Source organism: Odocoileus virginianus, chromosome 10 (assembly GCF_023699985.2).
Source record: "Odocoileus virginianus isolate 20LAN1187 ecotype Illinois chromosome 10, Ovbor_1.2, whole genome shotgun sequence".
NCBI classification, from domain to species: Eukaryota; Metazoa; Chordata; class Mammalia; order Artiodactyla; family Cervidae; genus Odocoileus; species Odocoileus virginianus.
This window is the reverse complement of record NC_069683.1, coordinates 28,740,796-28,762,295: the sequence shown is the minus strand read 5'-3', so window position 1 is coordinate 28,762,295 and position 21,500 is coordinate 28,740,796. Positions and strand designations below refer to the sequence as shown.

The 21,500-nt window shown below is 37.5% G+C and overlaps 1 protein-coding gene across 3 annotated transcripts in view; it reads right to left on the bottom strand.

Annotated features, from left to right (window-relative positions):
• Nucleotides 1–21,500, bottom strand: part of RAB6A (RAB6A, member RAS oncogene family) — an 85,475-nt gene that overhangs the window by 36,641 nt on the left and 27,334 nt on the right. For all 3 annotated transcript variants that reach the window (XM_020902776.2, XM_020902775.2, XM_020902777.2), the window contains exon 2: nt 6,280–6,338. In XM_020902776.2, the coding sequence (XP_020758435.1) occupies nt 6,280–6,338 (59 nt within the window). The remainder of the gene's footprint in view (nt 1–6,279; nt 6,339–21,500) is intronic.

Below are 21,500 nucleotides of genomic sequence, written 5' to 3'. Positions count from 1 at the left end.
TCTTGAATGCCACTGATGTGGAACTAATTCAAACTTTCATAAAAGACAGATGAGACATTACTGCAGTCTTTTGCTCATCTCCTTAGGGGAATGCAAAGAGCAATCATTACAGAAGAAATTAAAAAAGAAAATCCTCTCATGAACCTTAATTTACAATTACATATTATTTTAAATGTTAACTAATTCATGGATGTTGGGGGGAGTGTCTACTCTGCAAAAAAAAAAGAGAGAAAAAAAATTAAACAGTACTTTTATAGGAGCTTACAAATCAAGACTGAACAACAGCTTATCCAAATATATCGGTGTCAGATAACTTCCATTTGTTTATTTTATTTGGATGCTCTTCACTCAGAAAGGTGCTTATTTATCCCAACAGCTAATTTATAAAAGATTGCAGATGTAAGTTACAATTCTGTCTGACTTTGTATATAGTGGTTTGTCCCCTGTCCTGACGCCAGAGAAGCTAGAAACCCATAAACATGATTTTCACATGGGGAATGTATTTTACCCAATTACAAAAGTTAACTCAGTAAGGAAAACAAGTTTTCTTCCGTACAAAGCAATGATAATCAGCTTCCTTCTGTGGTTCAAACACACATAAAGTTCTGTTGCCTGGTTGCTGCCTTCTCTAGCAAGAGAAAATAGAGAAGGAGTTGAAAGAAGCAATGACTAAAGAAAGAAAAGAGTGGATAAGTTAAAGAATCTAAAATTAACAGAAATAATTTTAAAAATGAAGATAGGACCCCAGAAAGAAGATGCTGATACATAATCTGATTTAGAAGAGAATTCCATTTAAAAATATCCTCACATATATGTACATATGTGGGGAAAAATATATACATATATACATTTTTCCCCTCAATACCTTTCTGCTATATTACATTTCTGTTCACTAGGACAGAAATTAGGTAGAGTCTGTGGATTTTAAAAATGAGTAATTATAATGGGCGTAAGATTTTAGTTATACAAGGTGAACAAGTTCAAGAAATCTGCTGCAGAACATTGTACGTACATGTAGATAACAATATTATATTGTGTACGTTTTATTAAAAAAGTTAGAATTTCATATAAGTGTTCTTACCACAATAAAAAAAAAAAGAACCCCACCCAAATAAAATGACAACACTTCTGGAAAAGGCAAAAATCCTGAAAAAAGTCATTAAAAAACTAAACAAAAAGACAAATCAAACACTGAGTCAGAAAAACAATCCACTGGGACCTCCCTGGCAGTCCAGTGGTTAAGACTCTGTGATTTCATTGCAAGAGGCATGGGTCCCATCCCCGTTGGGAAACTAAGGTCCTGCATACTTCGAAGCCAAAAAATAAAAATGATAGGGATAATTTAAAAAAGAAAAACAGTCCATCTAGTTAAGAATTTTGGTTCTATTGATAACTAGAATTTTGAATAAAACAACCTAGAGCTTTAACTTATACAGATTAAGGATATACTTAATCACCACTATCATCTCTCTGGACAAATTCATTAGTGTCTAAAACCCACTGATTTAATCTATGCCATCCTGAACTTAATTGTTGATTTGTAACAGTCCTTGGAATAAGAAACCCTCTAAATTCAAAGAAATCTCAAAGGTTACCCTGAGTAATATAATCTTCCTCAAAAGAATCTACTCCAATTGTGGAAATCTTTCTTGAGCTTATTTATATTAAGTTGAACCATATAATATAAAACTGCCAACATTCTATCATTTCTGAATGATAAAAACAGCAATTATGTAATATGGTTCAGACTGATACATTTGAAACTACTGGAAAAATTTACAACTGGAAAAAGAAAAAAAAACAAAAACTAAAAACTGGTGAAAAACTAGAGGAACTTAAGAGAATCACTTCCAGCCTCTAGCTACAAATGTTTACCAGATTTCTCAGGTTTTTTGTTTTACTTTGAAATAATTGACTAAACATGGTCAATAAAGGACTCTTCTGGCCAACCAATTTAGTCTTTTTCAAATGAAATTAATTCAGTGCAAAGGAATCATAAATAGCATGAATTATGAATTATATATAAAGTTAATCTTTAGTTTCAGATATACATTACATATAGCTCAATTATAAATTTCTAGCTATGAGACTAATTCTTCAATTATTTCAGAAGTCTTTCTGTTGTGTGTATGGTCAGGGCATAAGATAGCGAGTCTTAAAAAATAATCCACTGAAGAATTCTTCACCTGATAACTAAGTTGGCAGCTAACTACATATGGTCAATTCTGCATATTCCAAAGTAATACTTAACACACTATCAAGATAATTTCCCTAGGTAAGGATGTTGGGTACTACATTATCCTAACTCCCCTGTTAAAGTAAGATAATATCTAGGACTGTGCCTAATTCTTATAAAAACTTGTAGCTTCCATGGTGAATCAGTGTCTCCTATTTAATGCCAAAGTACAATGGTATTTTGGCTTCAACAACTTTTTAGAAAGAATCAAAATCTTTGCTTATCTGTCAAATGTAACCTCACCCCATCAACAGCAACCTCCCTTAAAAAATGTCTGCATGAACAACAGCAATAGTCTTAATGAATAAGTAGCAACAGCACTTTAGACACCTAAAGATCTCTTTAATTTCACAGAGAACTTGGTATAATGAAATACTTCAGAAAGTGAAAGTACCTGGTTTGAAGATTACTGATTTATTCTTTTTAACTTATTCTTTGGCTTTTGTTTTACAATTAAGCTATTTAAAACTAAGATACATATATGTAACTTAGACACACATATATATATACAGATATATATGGTTATATTTATATACACATATATGGTTTTATATATATATATATATATATATATATATATATAGTTAGTGTTTTATATATATTTATAACCAGATATATATGCAACTGAGAGCAGACATCCTTGTCTTGTTCCTGATCTTAGAGAATACATTCAGCCTTCAAACATTAAGTATGATATTAGCTGTGGGTTTTTCATAGAGATGTTCTTTATCATGTTTGGACACTTCCCTTCCATTTGTAGCGTGCTGAGTGTTTATTATTGAGAAGGTAACAGGCAGGAAGGCCAGGGGTCTCCAAACGGAGGAAATAGGCTGCAAGTGTCAGACATTTTTTTATCTCTCCCTTAAGCGGCAGGAGGAAACAAACTACAAGTGTCAGATTTTTTTTCTTTCTCCATACAAAATTAAAAGCAGGTTTCTCTATGGAAATATTTTTCTTAAGCTATGTTAATGAAACTATGTATTTGCTTTGGAATTTGCTTTTCTTCAAAATGGTTCCACCTAAGATTAACTTTTTTTCTTTTCTCAAACCTTGGGCTGATAATAGCTCAACAAACCAGTAGTCATATCAATTGTTTTATGGCTAGGGAATGACACACCTCATGCCATCCTATCTCAAAAATGCATTTTGTGGGAGAGGGGCCTGGTGAACCTCCCTCAGCCTTGAGATGTCTCTCTTATCTAATTAATAGCTTTCTAACAGACATAAAACAGCTTGCTAAGACTAGCAGGGGGGCACTCTCCGTCTCCCTTCTGAAGTCTATGTCAGAAGCTTTCTGGCCCTTTTCATACTTTAATAAAACTCTGCTACACAAAAGCTCTTGAGTGATCAAGCCTGGTCCCGAAGCTAAATCTTCTTCTTCAGAGATCATGAATCCAACATTGTTCACCATAAGCTATCATTATCATGAAAGGCTACTGCTGCTGCTGCTAAGTCACTTCAGTTGTGTCCGACTCTGTGCGACCCCATAGACAGCAGCCCACCAGGCTCCCCCGCCCCTGGGATTCTCCAGGCAAGAACACTGGAGTAGGTTGCTATTTCCTTCTCCAATGCAGGAAAGTGAAAAGTGAAAGTGAAGTCACTCAGTAGGTGTCCAACTCTTAGCAACCCCATGGACTGCAGCCCACCAGGCTCCTCTGTCCACGGGATTCTCCAGGCAAGAGTACTGGAGTGGGGTGCCATAGCCTTCTCCATGAAGATTGTGCTACTGGATTGTGTCAAATGTTTTTTCTGTGTCTACTGAAATGATCATGTGGTTTGTGTCCTTTTATTTTTTGGCCACAACGCAGTTTGTGGGGTGTTAGTTCCTCAATCAGAGATCAAACCTGGGCCCTCAGGAGTGAGAGTACAGAGTCCTAACCACTAAACCACCAGAGAATTTCTCTGATTTTGTCCTTTAGTCTATTCACAAAGCATATTCCATTACTTTTTGTATGCTAAATCAACCTTGCAATCTTGGTATTAATCTACTAATCCTACCCAGTAAATGGCATAGATCCTTTTTACAAATCAGCATATTCCGTTTGGCAGTATTTTGCTAAGGACTACTATGTTTACATTCATAAGGGATATACCTTGTGGTTTTATTTTTGATGTCTTTGCCTGGTTTTTGTATCCTCATAGGATAAGTTGGAAAATGTTTCTTCCTCTTGTATTTTTGGAAATTTATGAAGTATTAGTGTTGTTCTTCACATATTTCATAGAAGTGATCAGTGAAGTCATCTAGTCCTGCAATTTTCTTTGTGAGTTTAAAAAAGAAAAAAATTATTTATGGCTGTGCTGGGTCTTTGTTGCTGCGCATGGGGCTTTCTCTAGTTGCAGTGAGCAGGGGCTACTCTCCAGTTGCAGTGCACGGGCTTCTCATTGTAGTGGTTTCTCTTACTGTGAAGCATAGACTCTAGAACACAGGAATAGTAGTTGTGGCGCACAGGCTTAACTGCCCTGTGGCATGTGGAATCTCCCCGGAGGAGGGATCAAACCTGTGTTCCCTGCATTGGCATGGACCACCAGCCAAGTCCTGTGACAGGTTTTTTGATGCTAATTTTATCTACTTATTACAGGTATGCTCAAATTTTCTATTTCTTCTTGTGTTAGTTCTGGTAGTGTATCTTTCTTTGACTTTGTCCATTTCATCTAGGTTATCTCATATGTTCGCATATAACCATTTTACAGTATTCTCTTACAATATTCTCTCAGAGTATTATCTATTTCTATATGGTTGGTTATAAGATTTTCTCCTACACTCCTGACTTTAATAATTTGAGTCCCTTTTTTTTGATTAGTTAGGTAAAGTCTTGTCAATTTTGTGGATCTTTCCTAAGAAACACTTTTGGTTTCACTGAATTTCTTGTTTTTCTGTTCTCTCGTCCATATATATTTGTTCTAATCTTTATTAGTTTCTGAATTAAGCATGTCTTTATTTTCTGTGTTTTTGTTGTCCTGGTATCTGGGAGCTTCCTAACACGAGAGGGACTGGCCTTCCCAGAGTTTACCAGTTCCTAGAGATGTAAACTTGCCTGTGAGAGGGACTTTCATATGAAAACCAACCAATCCACACCCATACCTCAACCATCTCCTCTATCACACTCAGACCCACTATGCCCCTGCCCTAATCACCCCAGGGCCAAGTACCAGAAAACCAAGAACAACCCCCCACAGCGCATGGTGCACTGAAATTATGAAAATTAGGCAATCCTGTAGTTGCTGGTCTTATCCATCCTTCTCACAAAAATCACAACTTAGGTACCGTAGTACCCACATTTCCTGTCCCCTACCCCATCTCCTGAACAGTATCAGTACTTCTTTCTTGTGCCCTCCTACTGTGGCCTAGACTGGCCCTTCCTCTTGGAATCTATGAGTATAATAGCCTTTTCAGTAGTAATTATCTCCTGATCTGTTGGCTTCATCATAACTGAATAATAACAATAAAACCTACATTTTAAAGCAGTTTCTTACTTCTGCTTAAGTTTACTTTTCTTTTTCTAGTTTCTTAGGGTAGAAGATTAAATTACTGAGTTAATATATCTCTTCTTTTCCTTATAGGACTGCTTTAAGCTGTATCCCATTAGCTTTGGAATGTTGTGTTTTCTTTTTCATTTATCTCAAAATACTTCCTAATTTCCCTTATGACTGTCTTCAACCCACTCCCAAATCTCCTCTATTAATAATTTCTAATTACAGCACTTATTCTTGACTTCAAGTATAGACCAAAATATCATAGAACCCTAGACTTGGAAGAAATCTCTCCAAAAGAATGTCTATCGATATAATCACTCTTACTTCTATTCTAAATGGTATTACCAATAACCTTTCAATAGATTCTAGAAGAGAAGCTAAAGAAATCAAATAAAAAAGCTGAGGACTATGAGCATAATCAGTTATACTTTGTATTCATATAGCATTTTACAGATTACAGAAAGCGCTTTTATATCCATGACAATGTAAAAAAGTGAATTTTTAAAAGCACTTGAATATTACTTGCAAACAAAATAAAGACAACTAGTAGGTTGGCAAAAACAAAATACCTGATAGGTATTGTCGAAACTGTCATACATGAATCTGGTAATCAGTGATGTCTTTCCAACTGAAATGAAAAGAAAAAAAGATTCACTCAGTTAGCACATTAAATTGGGTTCTCAAGCAATTTTTCTACAGAGAACTGCAATTCAATTTATTGCGAAGTATCTGCAATGGTTCTACTGATGATAATTTAAAAACATATAGGGTGAAACAGATCACCACCCCAGGCTGGATGCATGAGACAGGTGCTTGGGGTTGGTGCACTGGGAAGACCCAGAGGGATGGGGTGGGGAGGGAGGTGGGAGGGGGGATAGGGATGGGGAATACATGTAAATCCATGACTGATTCATGTCAATGTATGGCAAAAACCACTACAATATTGTAAAGTAACTAGCCTCCAACTTATAAAAATAAATGGGGAAAAAAAAAAAATAGCCCCGAGTTTGTTGAAACGACTTTAACAACAGATAATCTTTCAAATTGAGAGCACAAATAAAGCATATTCATTTAGTTAAGAGTTGAGGAAAATAAAGAGAAAACATGAAGAAAAACAATCAATTATGTTGACATCTCTAATTCACAAAAGGCAAGGAGATATTTACTTGGGTCCTAACAAAAAGAACTAGGATTATACTAGGAAGAAATTATAGTAACTTCCTGGCTAGTAACCTGGGGAAAATAGGGTCAGATCTACTTCATTCAGTGAATCAAAGCTTAATCTCTGGCAGTATGAAGACTAAAGATGAAGAGTTCCAGGAGGGGTATGAGGGCTCTAAAAACTAGACTGCTTAATGAAGTGACCTGGAAAATTGTTTTGAAATTCATCTCAGGATCAGATCTCTATACTTCTTTGACAGGGCAGTCCCTAAGATTCATAATACTAACTTGTATTGGTATTTTTAGGTGAATCCACAGGAAGTGCCACTAAGAAAAAATACTGCCAATATCTTTATCCACAAGCACACAGTTCAAGGGCAAGAACCATTATCTAATTTTCCTATTTCTCCAGTAGCTTGGCCAAGACTCAATAAATACTAAATGAATACAATAAATTTTATAAATTAGAAAACAACTGGGCAAATAAAATATTTCAAATGCTCCCCAAAATGTAAATACTTTGAGAAGAAAAAACAATACCTGGTCATTCATATTTTTGTATGGATTTAAGTAACTTTTGATTTCAACTTCTGATTTTTAAGAGACCTGACTTGGGCCTCTTTATTGCATCCTCCATCCATGTTTCATATGAAAACACGAGGAAAAAACTGGGCCAAAGAGATAAGAATACCATAAAATCACCTACTCCCAAATGTCTTATTTCAAAGAATCTAAAATAGTAGGTAGAAGAGCTAAAGCTAGTTTCCCTAGATCATGGTCAAAAGCAAATTAATATTTGAGAAGAAGTCTCTATCTGGAGCTGGAGAAGGTAATGGCAACCCACTCCAGTACTCTTGCCAGGAAAATCCCATGGATGGAGGAGTATGGTAGGCTGCAGTCTATGGAGTCGCTAAGAGTCATGCACTGGAGAAGGAAATGGCAAGCCACTCCAGTGTTCTTGCCTGGAGAATCCCAGGGAAGGGGGAGTCCGGTGGGCTGCCATCTATGGGGTCGCACAGAGTCGGACATGACTGAAGCGACTTAGGAGCAGCAGCAGCAGCTCTAAGTGGAGCAATGAGTAGACCAAAGAACTTCTTAATTAATAGATCAGTTCAGTTCAGTCCAGTCACTCAGTTATGTCCAACTCTTTGCAACCCCACGGACTGCAGCACGCCAGGCCTCTCTGTCCATCACCAATAGTAGATAGTATAGTTTTTATTTTGTTTTGAAAAATGACCCATCTTCTTTATAATAAAAAGAGCAAAATGCATGCTACAAAGCAGGCAATACAGAAAAGACCAAGAACAGATCTCGGAAGCTAAGCAGGGCCTGGGCCTTGGATGGGAGAAAAGACCAAGAACAAAGTGAAAAGTATGTATATCCTACCACCTATATATAACTAATGTTAAAACCTTAGTATATATATATATATTTCTAAAATGCTTTATATATATAAAAATATATATGTACTTAAAGGCAAAACCTTAGAACCATTCACAATAAAGTCAGGAACAATACATGTATTACTATTAATATTATTTAACATCGATCAGAATCTATAAAAAGTAAATCTAAAAATCTGAAGAGATAAAAGGCAAAATAGTGATGGCGGAAAGAGAGGCAGAGAAAAGCCAAGGAACATATAAAATCTACAGTGAAGAAATACAAAGTACCTTGTTAAAACAGTTTTTATTCAAAAGATTAAAATTTCATTACTAAGCATTTTAAATATGATTCTTCAATATAGAATCTTTGTAAATGTATTGTTCTTATTCACCCCAAAACCTTCTGTAAAATGGTATGTAAACTTATAATGATTTGCTTAATGTTTGCTTTCCTTGATAAAATGTAAGGTCCAATTTGTCTTATTTAGTTCACATCATCAGTCTGACACACCTTTGCTGAACTGATAATAATTTTCCAGAAGGTAAAAAATACATGTCTAGGGTTCTTCAAAATAAATCTTACTTTTAATTGAACAAGTTATTTTATTATAAAATAAAATATTTTATTTATTTATTTATAAAATATTATAAAAATTTTATTATAAAACACAACAAAGTGATAATATACTTTATATTTTTAAAGATGCCTAATGAGAATAACTTTTGTTCAGTACAAGGACTACATATTACATATTAGAGCACTACAATAATGTGAGTATTGCAATAAAGCCAGTTATATGAAAAAAACAACAACAAACCCTATGGTTTGTAAACCCAAGGCAATGGGTTTGCCGCTATGTATAATAGTGACAAAAAAACTTAAAACGACCAGCTTCCCCCACTATCTGAAAGTAGTGTTCCTATGAAACCTTTCCTAAGCCAAAATGGCATAAAGCAAAGCAGCAATTACCTTAGGACACACCTTGCTGAATGGATGCACAAAATAAAATCAAGTTAAAGCACAGATGGTCACCCACACAGTTCAAAGCTATAACGGCTTGATGCTAAGTACAGTTCCCAGGGAAGGAGCTCGGAGGTTCCACTCTTGCTGCCTGGGGGTGTTGCCTCAACAGTACCTCTCTATGTAAAAAACACTGAATGATATTTTCACTTTTCACTTTCTAGTAAATGAAAAATCCTCTTCAGATTTCTTTCAGGTAGTGAAAAAAAGTACTGATGGGTCTTACACAAAAGTAAAGTGGCATAAAGCAGACCTGTGAAAAGCAGGGAATACCTTATCTTTTTCTGCCTCAGATCCTATACTGGGTATTTTATAGGACAATGCTAACCTAAGATCATGGCATCTGGTCCCATCACCTCCTGGGAATAGATGGGGAGACAGTGGAACAGTGTCAGACTTTTTTGGGGGGCGCTCCAAAATCACTGCAGATGGTGACTGCAGCCATGAAATTAAAAGACGCTTACTCCTTGGAAAGAAAGTTATGACCAACCTAGATAGCATATTAAAAAGCAGAGACATTACTTTGCCAACAAAGGTCCGTCTGGTCAAGGCTATGGTTTTTCCCATGGTCATGTATGGATGTGAGAGTTGGACTGTGAAGAAAGCTGAGCTCCGAAAAATTGATGCTTTTGAACTGTGGTGTTGGAGAAGACTCTTGAGAGTCCTTGGACTGCAGGGAGATCCAACCAGTCCGTCCTGAAGGAGATCAGGCCTGGGTGTTCATTGGAAGGACTGATGCTGAAGCTGAAGCTTCAGTACTTTGGCCACCTGATGCGAAGAGTTGACTCATTGGAAAAGACCCTGATGCTGGGAGGGATTGGGGGCAGGAGGAGAAGGGGACGACAGAGCATGAGATGGCTGGATGGCGTCACCAACTCGATGGGCATGAGTTTGAGTAAACTCCGGGAGTTGGTGATGGACAGGGAGGCCTGGCGTGCTGAGATTCATGGGGTTGCAAAGAGTCAGACACGACTGAGCGACTGAACTGAACTGAACCTTGACATTAATTTGCAAGAAGTGAAATTTTATTTCCATCTTTCAAGAAAAGGTAACACGCTCAGGAATTTAGAAAACTAACTGCCCAAGGTAATTCAGTTCCCTATTACATGACTCCATTCCATTTCTAACCAAAGGTCATGTTCTTCTCAATATACTACTTCCCTTTGCTATTTAAGACAAGCCCCCCCCCCCCCCGCCCCCGCCACCACAAAAAAAACCAACCCATGGTCACCATGGCAGAAAAGCTATTGTTACTACCTACTCAGCCTCCAGGTTTTAAAGAACCTGAACACAGACCATAAGAAATAGAAAATGAAAGGGAGTATATCCTTGAAAGAAAAAAACAGCAAAGAATGAGATTTTTCAGGCAGTAACTTTTTTCCTGAAGCACTAGGAAACATAAGGGCTTCCTTGGTGGCTCAGTGGTAAAGGACCTGCCTACCAATGCAGGAGACACAGGTACAACCCCCAGACTGGGAAAATCCCCTGGAGAAGGAAATGGCAACTCATTCCAGCACTCTCATTCCAGTATTCTCACCTGGGAAATCCCATACAGAGAGAGGAGCCTGACAGGCTATAGTCCAAAGGGTCACAAAGGAGCTGGGCATGACTTAGTGACTAAACAACAAACAAACAATGAAACACAACCCAGTGGGCATGTTTCTGGTAGCAGAAGACCCAATTCCTAAAAGGTTTGAGGAGTCAGAGGACAAAGTTCAGGGCTCAAAGAACACTTAGAAAGATTGGGAAAGTAGACTTCTGCAAGAAAGAGGGCTGCAAATAGATCTGTATTTAAAACATGTCCAAATTCTTGGCTGATGTCCTCAATGATCTATGAGGACTTGATGGGGAGACCTCAGGGTTCCCAGCAGCAGATGGATGTTAAAAGAGTCTAACACACAGTTCAGAATGTGAATCCAGCCAAGGTAACTGCCTTCTAGGACAAAATAACTCGCTGGAGTAACAATGAGTCTGTATATATCTATTCTTCATCGTCCTGTATCCAATTTTAAAAAGTGTGAACATGCAAAGAAATAAAAAAATATAATTCATACTCAAGAAAAAAAGCAGTTAGAAAACAAGACTCCAACCTGGATGGAGGGGAGTTTGGGGGATAATGGATACATGTATAGTAGGGCTGCATTCCTTCTGCTATTTGTCTGCTGCTATTGCAACATTGTTAATCGGCTATACCCCAATACAAAATAAAAAGTAAAAAAAAAAACTAAACCAACAGACTCCAAGATGAGTCAGATTTTGTAGTTAGCAGACAAGGATTTAAAGCAGCTATTAGAGACATATTCTAGACCTTGGAAGAAGATATATATATAAGAAATAAGTAAAAGGAAAATTTCCACAGAGAAACAAAAATGAGAAAAAAGAATCAAACGTAAATTGCAAGTACTTACAATAAGTAATCAGAAAAGTAATTGTATGGATTTAACAGCTGGTGGAAATGGCAGAAGAAACAAGTGAAGCTGAATACAGATCAAATAGTTTAACATATATATAAAAGAAGTTCCCACTGGATAAGAAAAAAGAAATTAGGGGAAAATATTTGTAGAAATAATAGCTGAAAATTTTTCAAATACAGTGAAAGGTTAAGAACGTGCAGATCCAAGAAATTCAATGAACAGGACAAATACAAAGAAAATCATACCTTGACAAACTATTAAAATCCAAGGATAAAGGAAGAAAACCCTTGAAAATATCCGGGAAAAATGTACTACACATAGGAGGTGGATGGGGGAAGAGGTAGAAGGAGAATGAATATACATTTTTATGAACTTCTCCACAGAGAAAATGAGAACACAAGACAATGGAATCATATCTTTGAATTTCTTAAAGAAAATACATTTTTTTCAACACTTAAATACTATAGCTCATAAAACTACCTTTCAAAAATGAAGGTTAAGTGAAGATTATAAAGTAAGGTCATAAAGTGAAGTTGCTCAGTTGTATTCAACTCTTTGCGACCCCATGAACTGTAGCCTATCACGCTCCTCCATCCATGGGATTTTCCAGGCAAGAGTACTAGAGTGGGTTGCCATTTCCTTCTCCAAAGGATCTTCCCAACCAAGGGATCGAACCCGGGTCTCCCACATTGTTCAGTTCAGTTCAGTTCAGTCGCTCAGTCGTGTCCGACTCTTTGCAACCCCATGAATCGCAGCACGTCAGGCCTCCCTGTCCATCACCAACTCCCAGAGTTTACTCAAACTCATGCCCATCGAGTCAGTGATGCCATCCAGTCATCTCATGCTCTGTCATCCCCTTCTCCTCCTGCCCCCAATCCCTCCCAGCATCAGGGTCTTTTCCAATGAATCAACTCTTCGCATCAGGTGGCCAAAGTATTAGAGTTTCAGCTTCAGCATCAGTCCTTCCAATGAGCACCCAGGACCTATCTCCTTCAGGATTGGATCTCCTTGCAGTCCAAGGGACTCTCAAGAGTCTTCTCCAACACCACAGTTCAAAAGCATCAATTTATGCAATTCGGAGCTCAGCTTTCTTCACAGTCCAACTCTCACATCCATACATGACCATGGGAAAAACCATAGCCTTGACCAGACGGACCTTTGTTGAAGGCAGACGTAATTACCGTCTGAACCACCAGGGAAGTCCACAGACAAGTGAAGATTACAGACAAACAAAAGTGAGAGAATTCCTTGTCAGATCTGTAATACAAAAAAGCTTGGCAATTACCTGGTGGTCCATCAGTTAAGAATCTGTCTGCCAATGCATAGAACACATATTCAATAGTTGGTCCAGGAAGATCCCACACACCATAGAGCAACAAAGGCTGTGTGCCACAACTACCGAGCCCACTCCTGGCAAGAAGAGAGGCTACTGCAATGAGAAGCCCAAGCACCACAACAAAGAGTAGCCCCCATTCACTACAACTAGAGAAAGCTTGTGCAGAGCAACAAAGACCCAGCAAAGCCAAAAATAAATAGATAAATAAATAATTTTTAAAAGAGACAGACAATTAAGAGTGAAAAGGAAAACCCAGATTGTGAGATATGTGAAAGGGAAACCAGTTTCAGCATGACACTGTACGGAGCTGCATACACCAACTTCCCAGTGAAACTGGTAAGAATTTAAACAAAACAAAAAGCATTTAAAATCCTGGAAAAAAAAAATAAAAATAGAATAAAATCTCTGGAAAGAGTCCTAAAGGCATAAAGCAAATGAACATTTACTCAAGAAAATATACTAAAATTCAGTAATAAAAGAATGTCACAAAGGAATCTATGGAGACATGAAAACTAAATGCAATGTGGCACTCTGGACTGCATCCTGGAACAGAAAAAGGGTATTAGTGAAAAAAACTAGTAACATTCAAATAATGTCTGGAGAGTTTGTTTATATATAGTGATATACTGATGCCAGTTTCTTAGACAAATTTTATATGTTAACATGAGGTAAACTAGGAGAGGGTTAAATGGGAATTCGGTACTGTTTGTAGTATTTCTACATATTTAAAGTTATTCTAAAATTAAAAGTTCATTAACAAAGGTAAAGCATACACACAAAATTCCTTTTTTTTTTTTTTACACAAAATTCCTGAATTCAAAGTTTAAAAGACTTGTACGCTTTACTGTATATATATTATGTCTAATCTAAAAAAAAAAAAAATCTAACAAGCCTCGGAGCCTGTACATGCTTGATCCCTAAAAAGGGGGATCAGAGGAGACCTGTAATGGGTCAGAGGATTCTGGTTAGCTGGCACTAAACAGTAAAAGTAACAGTATCCAGGAACTGAGTATACTCAAATCCACTTGTGTAAACCTTTCATTAAACCTTTCATTTAAGTTGGATGGAATCATCATAAAGATCAGAAAACGGACACTTCATCAAGTTTACATAGACTGTATGAAGAGTTCTATGTCTGCCTGCTAGTAAATGGTTAATAAAAATCTACAGGTTTGACAGAAAGAGGGACAAAGACAGAAAGGACCACAGAGAGGGAAGCTTGATTGCTACTCTTTCAGGGTAGCAAAGAAGGAGCATACAAGAGAAATAAAACAAGAAATGGCAAAACATTAGGAACATAAGCTCTCTGATGGTACTTGGGGACTGAAAACCAAAAACAATTACAATCACAAAGCTTACTCTCTACATAAACATCACTTACCATTCTAGTGTTATCAACCCGACTTCACTGCCCTGCATGTGTGCAGGCAGGTCACTTCAGTCATGTCTGACTCTTTGTGACCGCATTCACTGTCACTAGCCAGGTTCCTCTGTCCATGGGATTTTTCAGGCAAGATACTGGAGTGGGTTGCCATGCCCTACTCCAGGGGATTTTCCCAACCCAGGGATTGAACCCATGACTCTCATGTCTCCTGCACTTGGAGGTGGGTTCTTTATTACTAGCGCCACCTGGAAATTTTTATCTAGGGAAACAGTTGCAAATAACTATTGCTCCTTCAGGAAATTCCCCAAAGTCCATCAAATTAACATAAAACTGTCCATCTAGTCATAAGATAGCATAAAATGATTGTTTACACTCACAGATTTTTTAAAAATGTTTGCTTGTTTGTCTGCGCCAGGTCTTAGTTGTGGCATGCAAGATCTTCAGTTGCAGCATGCAAACTCTTAGTTGCAGCATATATGGGATCTAGTTCCCTGACCAGAGATTGAACCTAGGACCCACTGCAATAGGAGTTTGGAGTCTTAGCCATTAGACCTCCAGGGAAGTCTCTCACAGATTCTTTGAACTTTGTCTCAAAATGCTCACACGTTGTCATGCCCACAAATTTTAAACGATTGCAACAGTCTTTACCCAATTCTAATCAAGCCTCCATATTAATATAGCCCCCTTAAATCAAATCCCCCAAACCATAAACATCCCAACTTTGCTCTCCTCCTTCCCAAAAGGCTACAGTGTTGGTCTGAATAGTGTATCCCCAAAGCTCCTGTTCACTGGCAAACTGAAAAGTGACCTTCTTTGGAAATAGGGCTCTTCACAGATATAATCAAGTTAAATTCTGGTCATGCTGGTGGGTTCTGGCAATAATCATAAGCTAAGAGAAACAAATAGGATGGTTTCTACTACAGAGCCTTCAGAGGGAGGGAGAATGACCTCCCTGACAACTTGATGTGGGACTTCTAGCCTCCAAGAACTGTGAGATAATAAACTTTTGTAGTTTAAAGCCACTAACTTTGTGGTAATTGCTATGGCAGTCCTAAGAAATTAATAAAGCTCTTAAAACTAAGCATTATCTTCCTTAAAGTCATAAGCAATAAACTCAGATTTACCTTAACAACACGTTGTGTTAGTGCTATTTTCAGGGAGTAAGCACCGAACAGAGTTCATTATACTATCTGTATTATATGACATACATTTGAGAAAGTCCACAATAAAAACTATTTGAAAATATTTTCATAATCTAACATATCATGGCCCCAATGTGAAAATCAGCATGTTACAATTAAATTATTATAAAGAATCAAAGGATGTTCTGTCATTAGTTCAATTATCATTTCACATGAAGTCTTTATCCAGGTCTTTACAGCTTCATCCTTTATGCTCTCCTGACAGTAAATACAGCCTTAATGACAACCCTTTTCCTTAGGTAGAATGGATCCTTCTATGGAAAGACAAATGAATGGTCCTGACAGTAATATTACAAGGGCTATTATAAATCCTAAATAGTATGGTGTAGTGAACCGAGAACTTCTAGATGTACAAGTTGATTTAGATAAAGCAGAGGAACCAGAGATCAAATTGCCAACATTCGCTGGATCATAAAGAATGTGAAGGAATTCCAGAAAAACATCTCCTTCTGCTTCACTGACTACGCTAAAGCCTTTGACTATGTGGATCACAACAAACTGTGGAAAATTCTTAAAAGAGATGGGAATACCAGACCACCTTACAATGTTTCCTGAGAAACCTGTATGTGAGTCAAAAAGCAACAATTAGAACCAGACATGGCAAATGACTGATTCAAAATCGGGAAAGGAGTGCAACAGGGCTGTATATTGTCACATTGTTTATTTAACTCATATGCAGAGTACACCATGCAAAATGTCAAGCCAAATTACAAGCTAGAATCAAGATTTCCGGGAGAAATACCAACAACCTCAGATATGCAGATGATCCCACTCTTAGGGTTAGGGTTAGGTTAGGGCATAGAGCAGAGGAACTAAAAAGCCCCCTGATGAGTGTGAAAGGAGAGAGTGAAAAAGCTGACTTGAAACTCAACAGTCAAAAAACTAAGATCATGGCATCCAGTCCCATCACTTTATGGTAAATAGAGAAAAAGTGGAAGCAGGGACAGATTTTCTTTTCTGAGGCTCCAAAATCATTGAGAATGGTGACTGCAGCCATGAAATTAAGATGCTCTGTCCCTGGAAGGCAAGCTATGACAAAGCTAGACAGAGTATCAAAAAGCAGAAACGTCACTTTGCTGACAGAGCTCCGTACAATCAAAACTATGGTTTTTCCAGTGGTCACGTATGGATGTGAGAGTTGGACCATAAAGAAGGCTGAGCACCAAAGAATTGATGCTTTTGAACTGTGGTGCTGGAGAAAGACACTTGAGAGTCCCTTACACAGTAAGGAGATCAAACCAGCCAATCCTAAAGGAAATCAATCCTGAATATTCATTGGAAAGATTGATGCTGAAGCTCCCATACTCTGGTCACCTGATACGAAGAGCCAACTCATTGGAAAAGACCCTGATGAAGGCAAAAGGAGAAGGAGGCAGCAGAGGATGAGATGGTTAGACAGCATCACTGACTCAATGGACAAGAATTTGAACAAATTCCAGGTGATAGTGGAGAACAGAGGAGTCTGGTGTGTTGCAGTCCATGGGGTCACAAACAGTTGGACACGACTGAGTGACTGAACAACAGAGTTAGGTCACCTAAGTATATTCATTTAAAATGGGAGAAGCACCTGGGGTATTTTATTTCAAATTCCAGTATTAGCGAAGCTAACAGAAAATGCTGCATGGTTGGGAATATAAGGACAACCTTTCCTATAGAGCCACTTTGCTGTATTTATCAATATGCAGCTCAGATTTCCCTGGTGGTTCAGTGGTTAAGAATCCTACTGCCAATGAAGGGGACACGCGTTTGATCCCTGCTCCAGGAAGATTCCACATGTTGCAGGGCAACTAAGCCCCTGAGCCACTACTGAAGCCCTCACACTCTATAAAGCACATGCTCTGCAACAAGAGAAGCCACTGAAACGAGAAGCCAACCCACCACAACTAGAGAAGCTACTGATCACCTCAACAAGAGAAAGCCTGAGCACAGTAATGAAGATCCAGCACAACCAAAATATTTTAATTAAAAAACAAAATGTGTAGTTCAATCCAGCATGCAATTTGATCCAAACAAGTAAGAAAATAACCAGACATATGCACAAAGATTTAAGTATAAGACTGTGCCTAAAATAGTATAGGTGCCACTATCTTTAAGAGTAAAATTAGAAAAAGCCTGCTATTCCACAGGACTATCCATGGTTCTATCAATTATAAGACCTTCCTAAGGTCCACAGTGCTATGTATCTAATTCAAATTTCTGCTACAGAAATCTTAGTGACAGAGGAAATGGGTAAAATAAAGTGGTCAAAGAAAAATCTGTATAACTTTATTACCATAATTTTGGTAAAGCAAACATATGTATTATTCACAATCAAGAAAGATTACATCTACAATAATTAAAACTTATAAAAGCAAAACAATTTCCAATAGCAAAAATCTAAGTTAGAGGAGAATAAACAACTAAAGGAGAGAAGTTCTCTCAGAGTAAAATTAAATGGGAATAAGAAAACTATAAAATATTGGAGGACAAGGTAGTTAACTACACTAATTTTTTCTCAAGTAGCAAATATCACTGTGTTTTAAGAAACTAAAATTGGTACTGTTATCCAATTAAGACTGAAATGCAGTCAGAGACCTCCAGGAAGAAACAAAAATTTTTTTTCTAACCATCGGACAATTACACTCATCTTCCATGCTGGTAAGGTCATGCTTAAAATCTTGCATGCTAGGCTTCAGCATTATGCAAACCAAGAACTTCCAGATGTCCAAGCTTGGTTTAGAAAAGCAAGAGGAACTAGGGATCAAATTGCAACATTCGTTGATCACAGAGAAAGCTAGAGAATTCCAGAAAAACCCCTACCTCTGTTTCACTGACTATATCAAAGCCTTTGACTATGTGGATCATAATAAACTATGGAAAGCTCTTAAAGAGATGGGAATACCAAACCATCTTACCTGTCTCCTGAGAAACCTGTATGCAGGTCAAGAAGCAACAGTTAGAACCCTGTATGGAACAACTGACTGGTTCAAGATTGAAAAAGGAGTACAACAGGGCTGACTGCTGTCACCCTGTTTGTTTAATCTACATGCTGAGGACATTATGAGAAATGCCAGGCTGGGTGAGTTACAAGCTGGAATCAAGATAGGCGGGAGAAACATGAACAACCTCAGATATGCGGATGATACCACACTAATGGCAGAAAGTGAAGAAGAACTAAACAGCCTCTTGTCGAGGGTGAAGGAGCAACACTGAAAGAGCCAGCTTAAAACTAAATATGAAAAAAAAACCCACGGCCCCATTACTTCATGGCAAATAGAGGGGGAAAGCTGGAAGTAGTGACAGATTTCCTCTTCTTGGGCTCTAAAAGCACTGCAGATGGTGACTGCAGCCATTAAATCTGAAGACATTTGCTTCTTGGCAGGAAAGCTATGACAAACCTAGACAGTGTGTTGAAAAGCAGAGACATTACTCTGCTGATAAAGTCTGTATGGTCAAGGCTATGGTCTTTCCAGTGGTCACATACAATTGTGAGAGCTGGACTGTAGAGAAGGCCGAGCACCGAAGAACCGACGCCTTTGAACTGTGGTGCTGGAGAAGACTTCTGCAAGTCCCTTGGACAGCAAGACCAAACCAGTCAATCTTAAGGGAAATCAACCCTGCATACTCATTGGAAGGACTGATGCTGAAGCTGAAACTCCCAGTATTTTGGGCATCTGATTTAAACACCTGACTAAATGGAAAAGTTCCTGATGCTGGGAAGGAGTGAGGGCAGAAGAAGAGGTCGCCAGAGGATGAGATGGTTGGACGCCATCACTGATGCAATGGACATGAACTTCGGTAAACTTTGGAGATGGTGAAGGACACAGAGAGGCCTGGCATGCTGCAGTCCATGGGGTCACAAAGAGTCAGAAATGATTGGGTGACTGAACAACAACAAATGAAATATCCGAATGTCCCATCCTGATACATATATTTTCAAGTAATCTCTAAAAAGACTACAATGGTATTTAAAATGCTGCCTCACTGCCACCTCCAGAAACAGAAATTCCAGCCCAATTCCAACATTTATAACAACATGTCTGAAATCAGACCATCAGCAAAGCATTATTTATACTCTCTTGTAGTTCACTAAAGACTAGGCATTGATAAGTTCTTATTGGGATTCCTATTTTACTGTAACAATCACTAGAGAACAATTTAGGTATGAAAACTAATTCAAATGTTCTCCCTGTTCAAATTAATAGGGAAGACAGAAAAAACTATTGCAGTGTGATTAAAAAGTAGAAATACATACAGAATGTTGTGGGTAGGAGTAGTCTTACACAATGAGGCTGGAAGACCAGGAAAAACCTCTGGAAGAAAACCTTTAAAGCCGATATGGAAAAGAGATTAGCTAGGAGAGAGAGAAGATGGCATCTCAGACCTTAACAAGCATTATGAACTACCCTATATTAGAGAGCTTACTTGTGGAGCTTCATTTAATTTTCCAATCTTATCTGGAATACATATAAAAAGAATTAAATATGCAACTCCATTTCTATATAGAAGTATCTAAATTCTTCAAAAACAAATCAGAAAAGAGCATTTGCAATAAGCCATATAAAGGATAGAACTCTTAAATTACAGGCTGATGAGATTTTACTTCTAATATTGAACCTATCACAACCTCAAACGTCTGAGTGAGTGAATAAGCAGTTTACGGGAAATAATTCCTAAGTTGGAATTCCAGTTCTGTCTTTTTAAAAGAAATTGAGATACAATTCACACATCATAAAATTCACCCCTCTAAAGTACAAACTTCAATAGTTTTTAATATATTCACAATCATTACCGCTAATTCCAGAACATTTTCCTCACTCCAAAAGAGAAATTCCATATCCATTAGCAGTCACTCCGCAAACCCTAGTCTAGCAACCATTAATCTACTTTCTATTCTCTATGGATTTGCCTATTCTCCAGCCCACTTTTTTGCCAGCTATGTAACCTACACAGTTTACTTAATCTTTCTGTGCCCCAGTTTCATTTATAAAATAAGTATAATAACTCCAATATCACAGGGTGGTTATTAATACATACAAAAAGTATGCTCAGTGAGTATAAACAATTATTAGGAATCATTTTAGAAGACAGTTTTCTTCATAATGATTTAAGATTTCAACAGAAGAATGAGAATAATTCTAGATGAATATAGAATCCAGTTATCCTCTAACTGAAAATAAATACTGGTCTATCAGGCAACCCTGATAAAGAAAGATATTTATAAACAAAAGAGATTTGTAAACAAAAGATATCTAGAAAGACACAAAATGTTTGGAAATAAACTAATATACTAATAACCCATGGGCTCATGAAGAAATCACAATGGAAATTTTAAAATAATCTCAACTAAATGATAATGAAAATATTATACATTATGCATGATTCATAAAAGTCAAATGTTTATAACTTTATGAATGAATAAACAAAATGTGATATATCCATATAATAGAGTATTATTCAATCATAAAAAGGAAAGAAGTGCTCATACATGCCACAACAAAGATCAATCAACAAAACACTATGCTAAGGGAAAGCAGTCAGTCACAAAAGACCACATATGACTCCATTTATATGAATTGTCAAGAATAGGCAAATATATAGAAACAGGAAGCAGATAAGTGGTTGCTTAAGGATTGGAGAGGGTAGGGGAATTGGGTGATGATAGCTAATGGATGCAAAGATTCTTCTGGAGGTGATGAAAATGTTCTAAAATTGTTTACGGTGGGACTTCCCTAGTGGTCCAGTGGTTAAGAATTTTCGTGCCAATGCAGGGGATATGGATTTAATCCCTGATTGGAGAATTAAGATTCCACATGCCATGGGGCAAGTAAGCCCATGTGCCACAACTACTGAGGCCACGGTGCAACTACTAAAGCCCTAGAGCCCATGCAACTGCAACTAGAAAAGC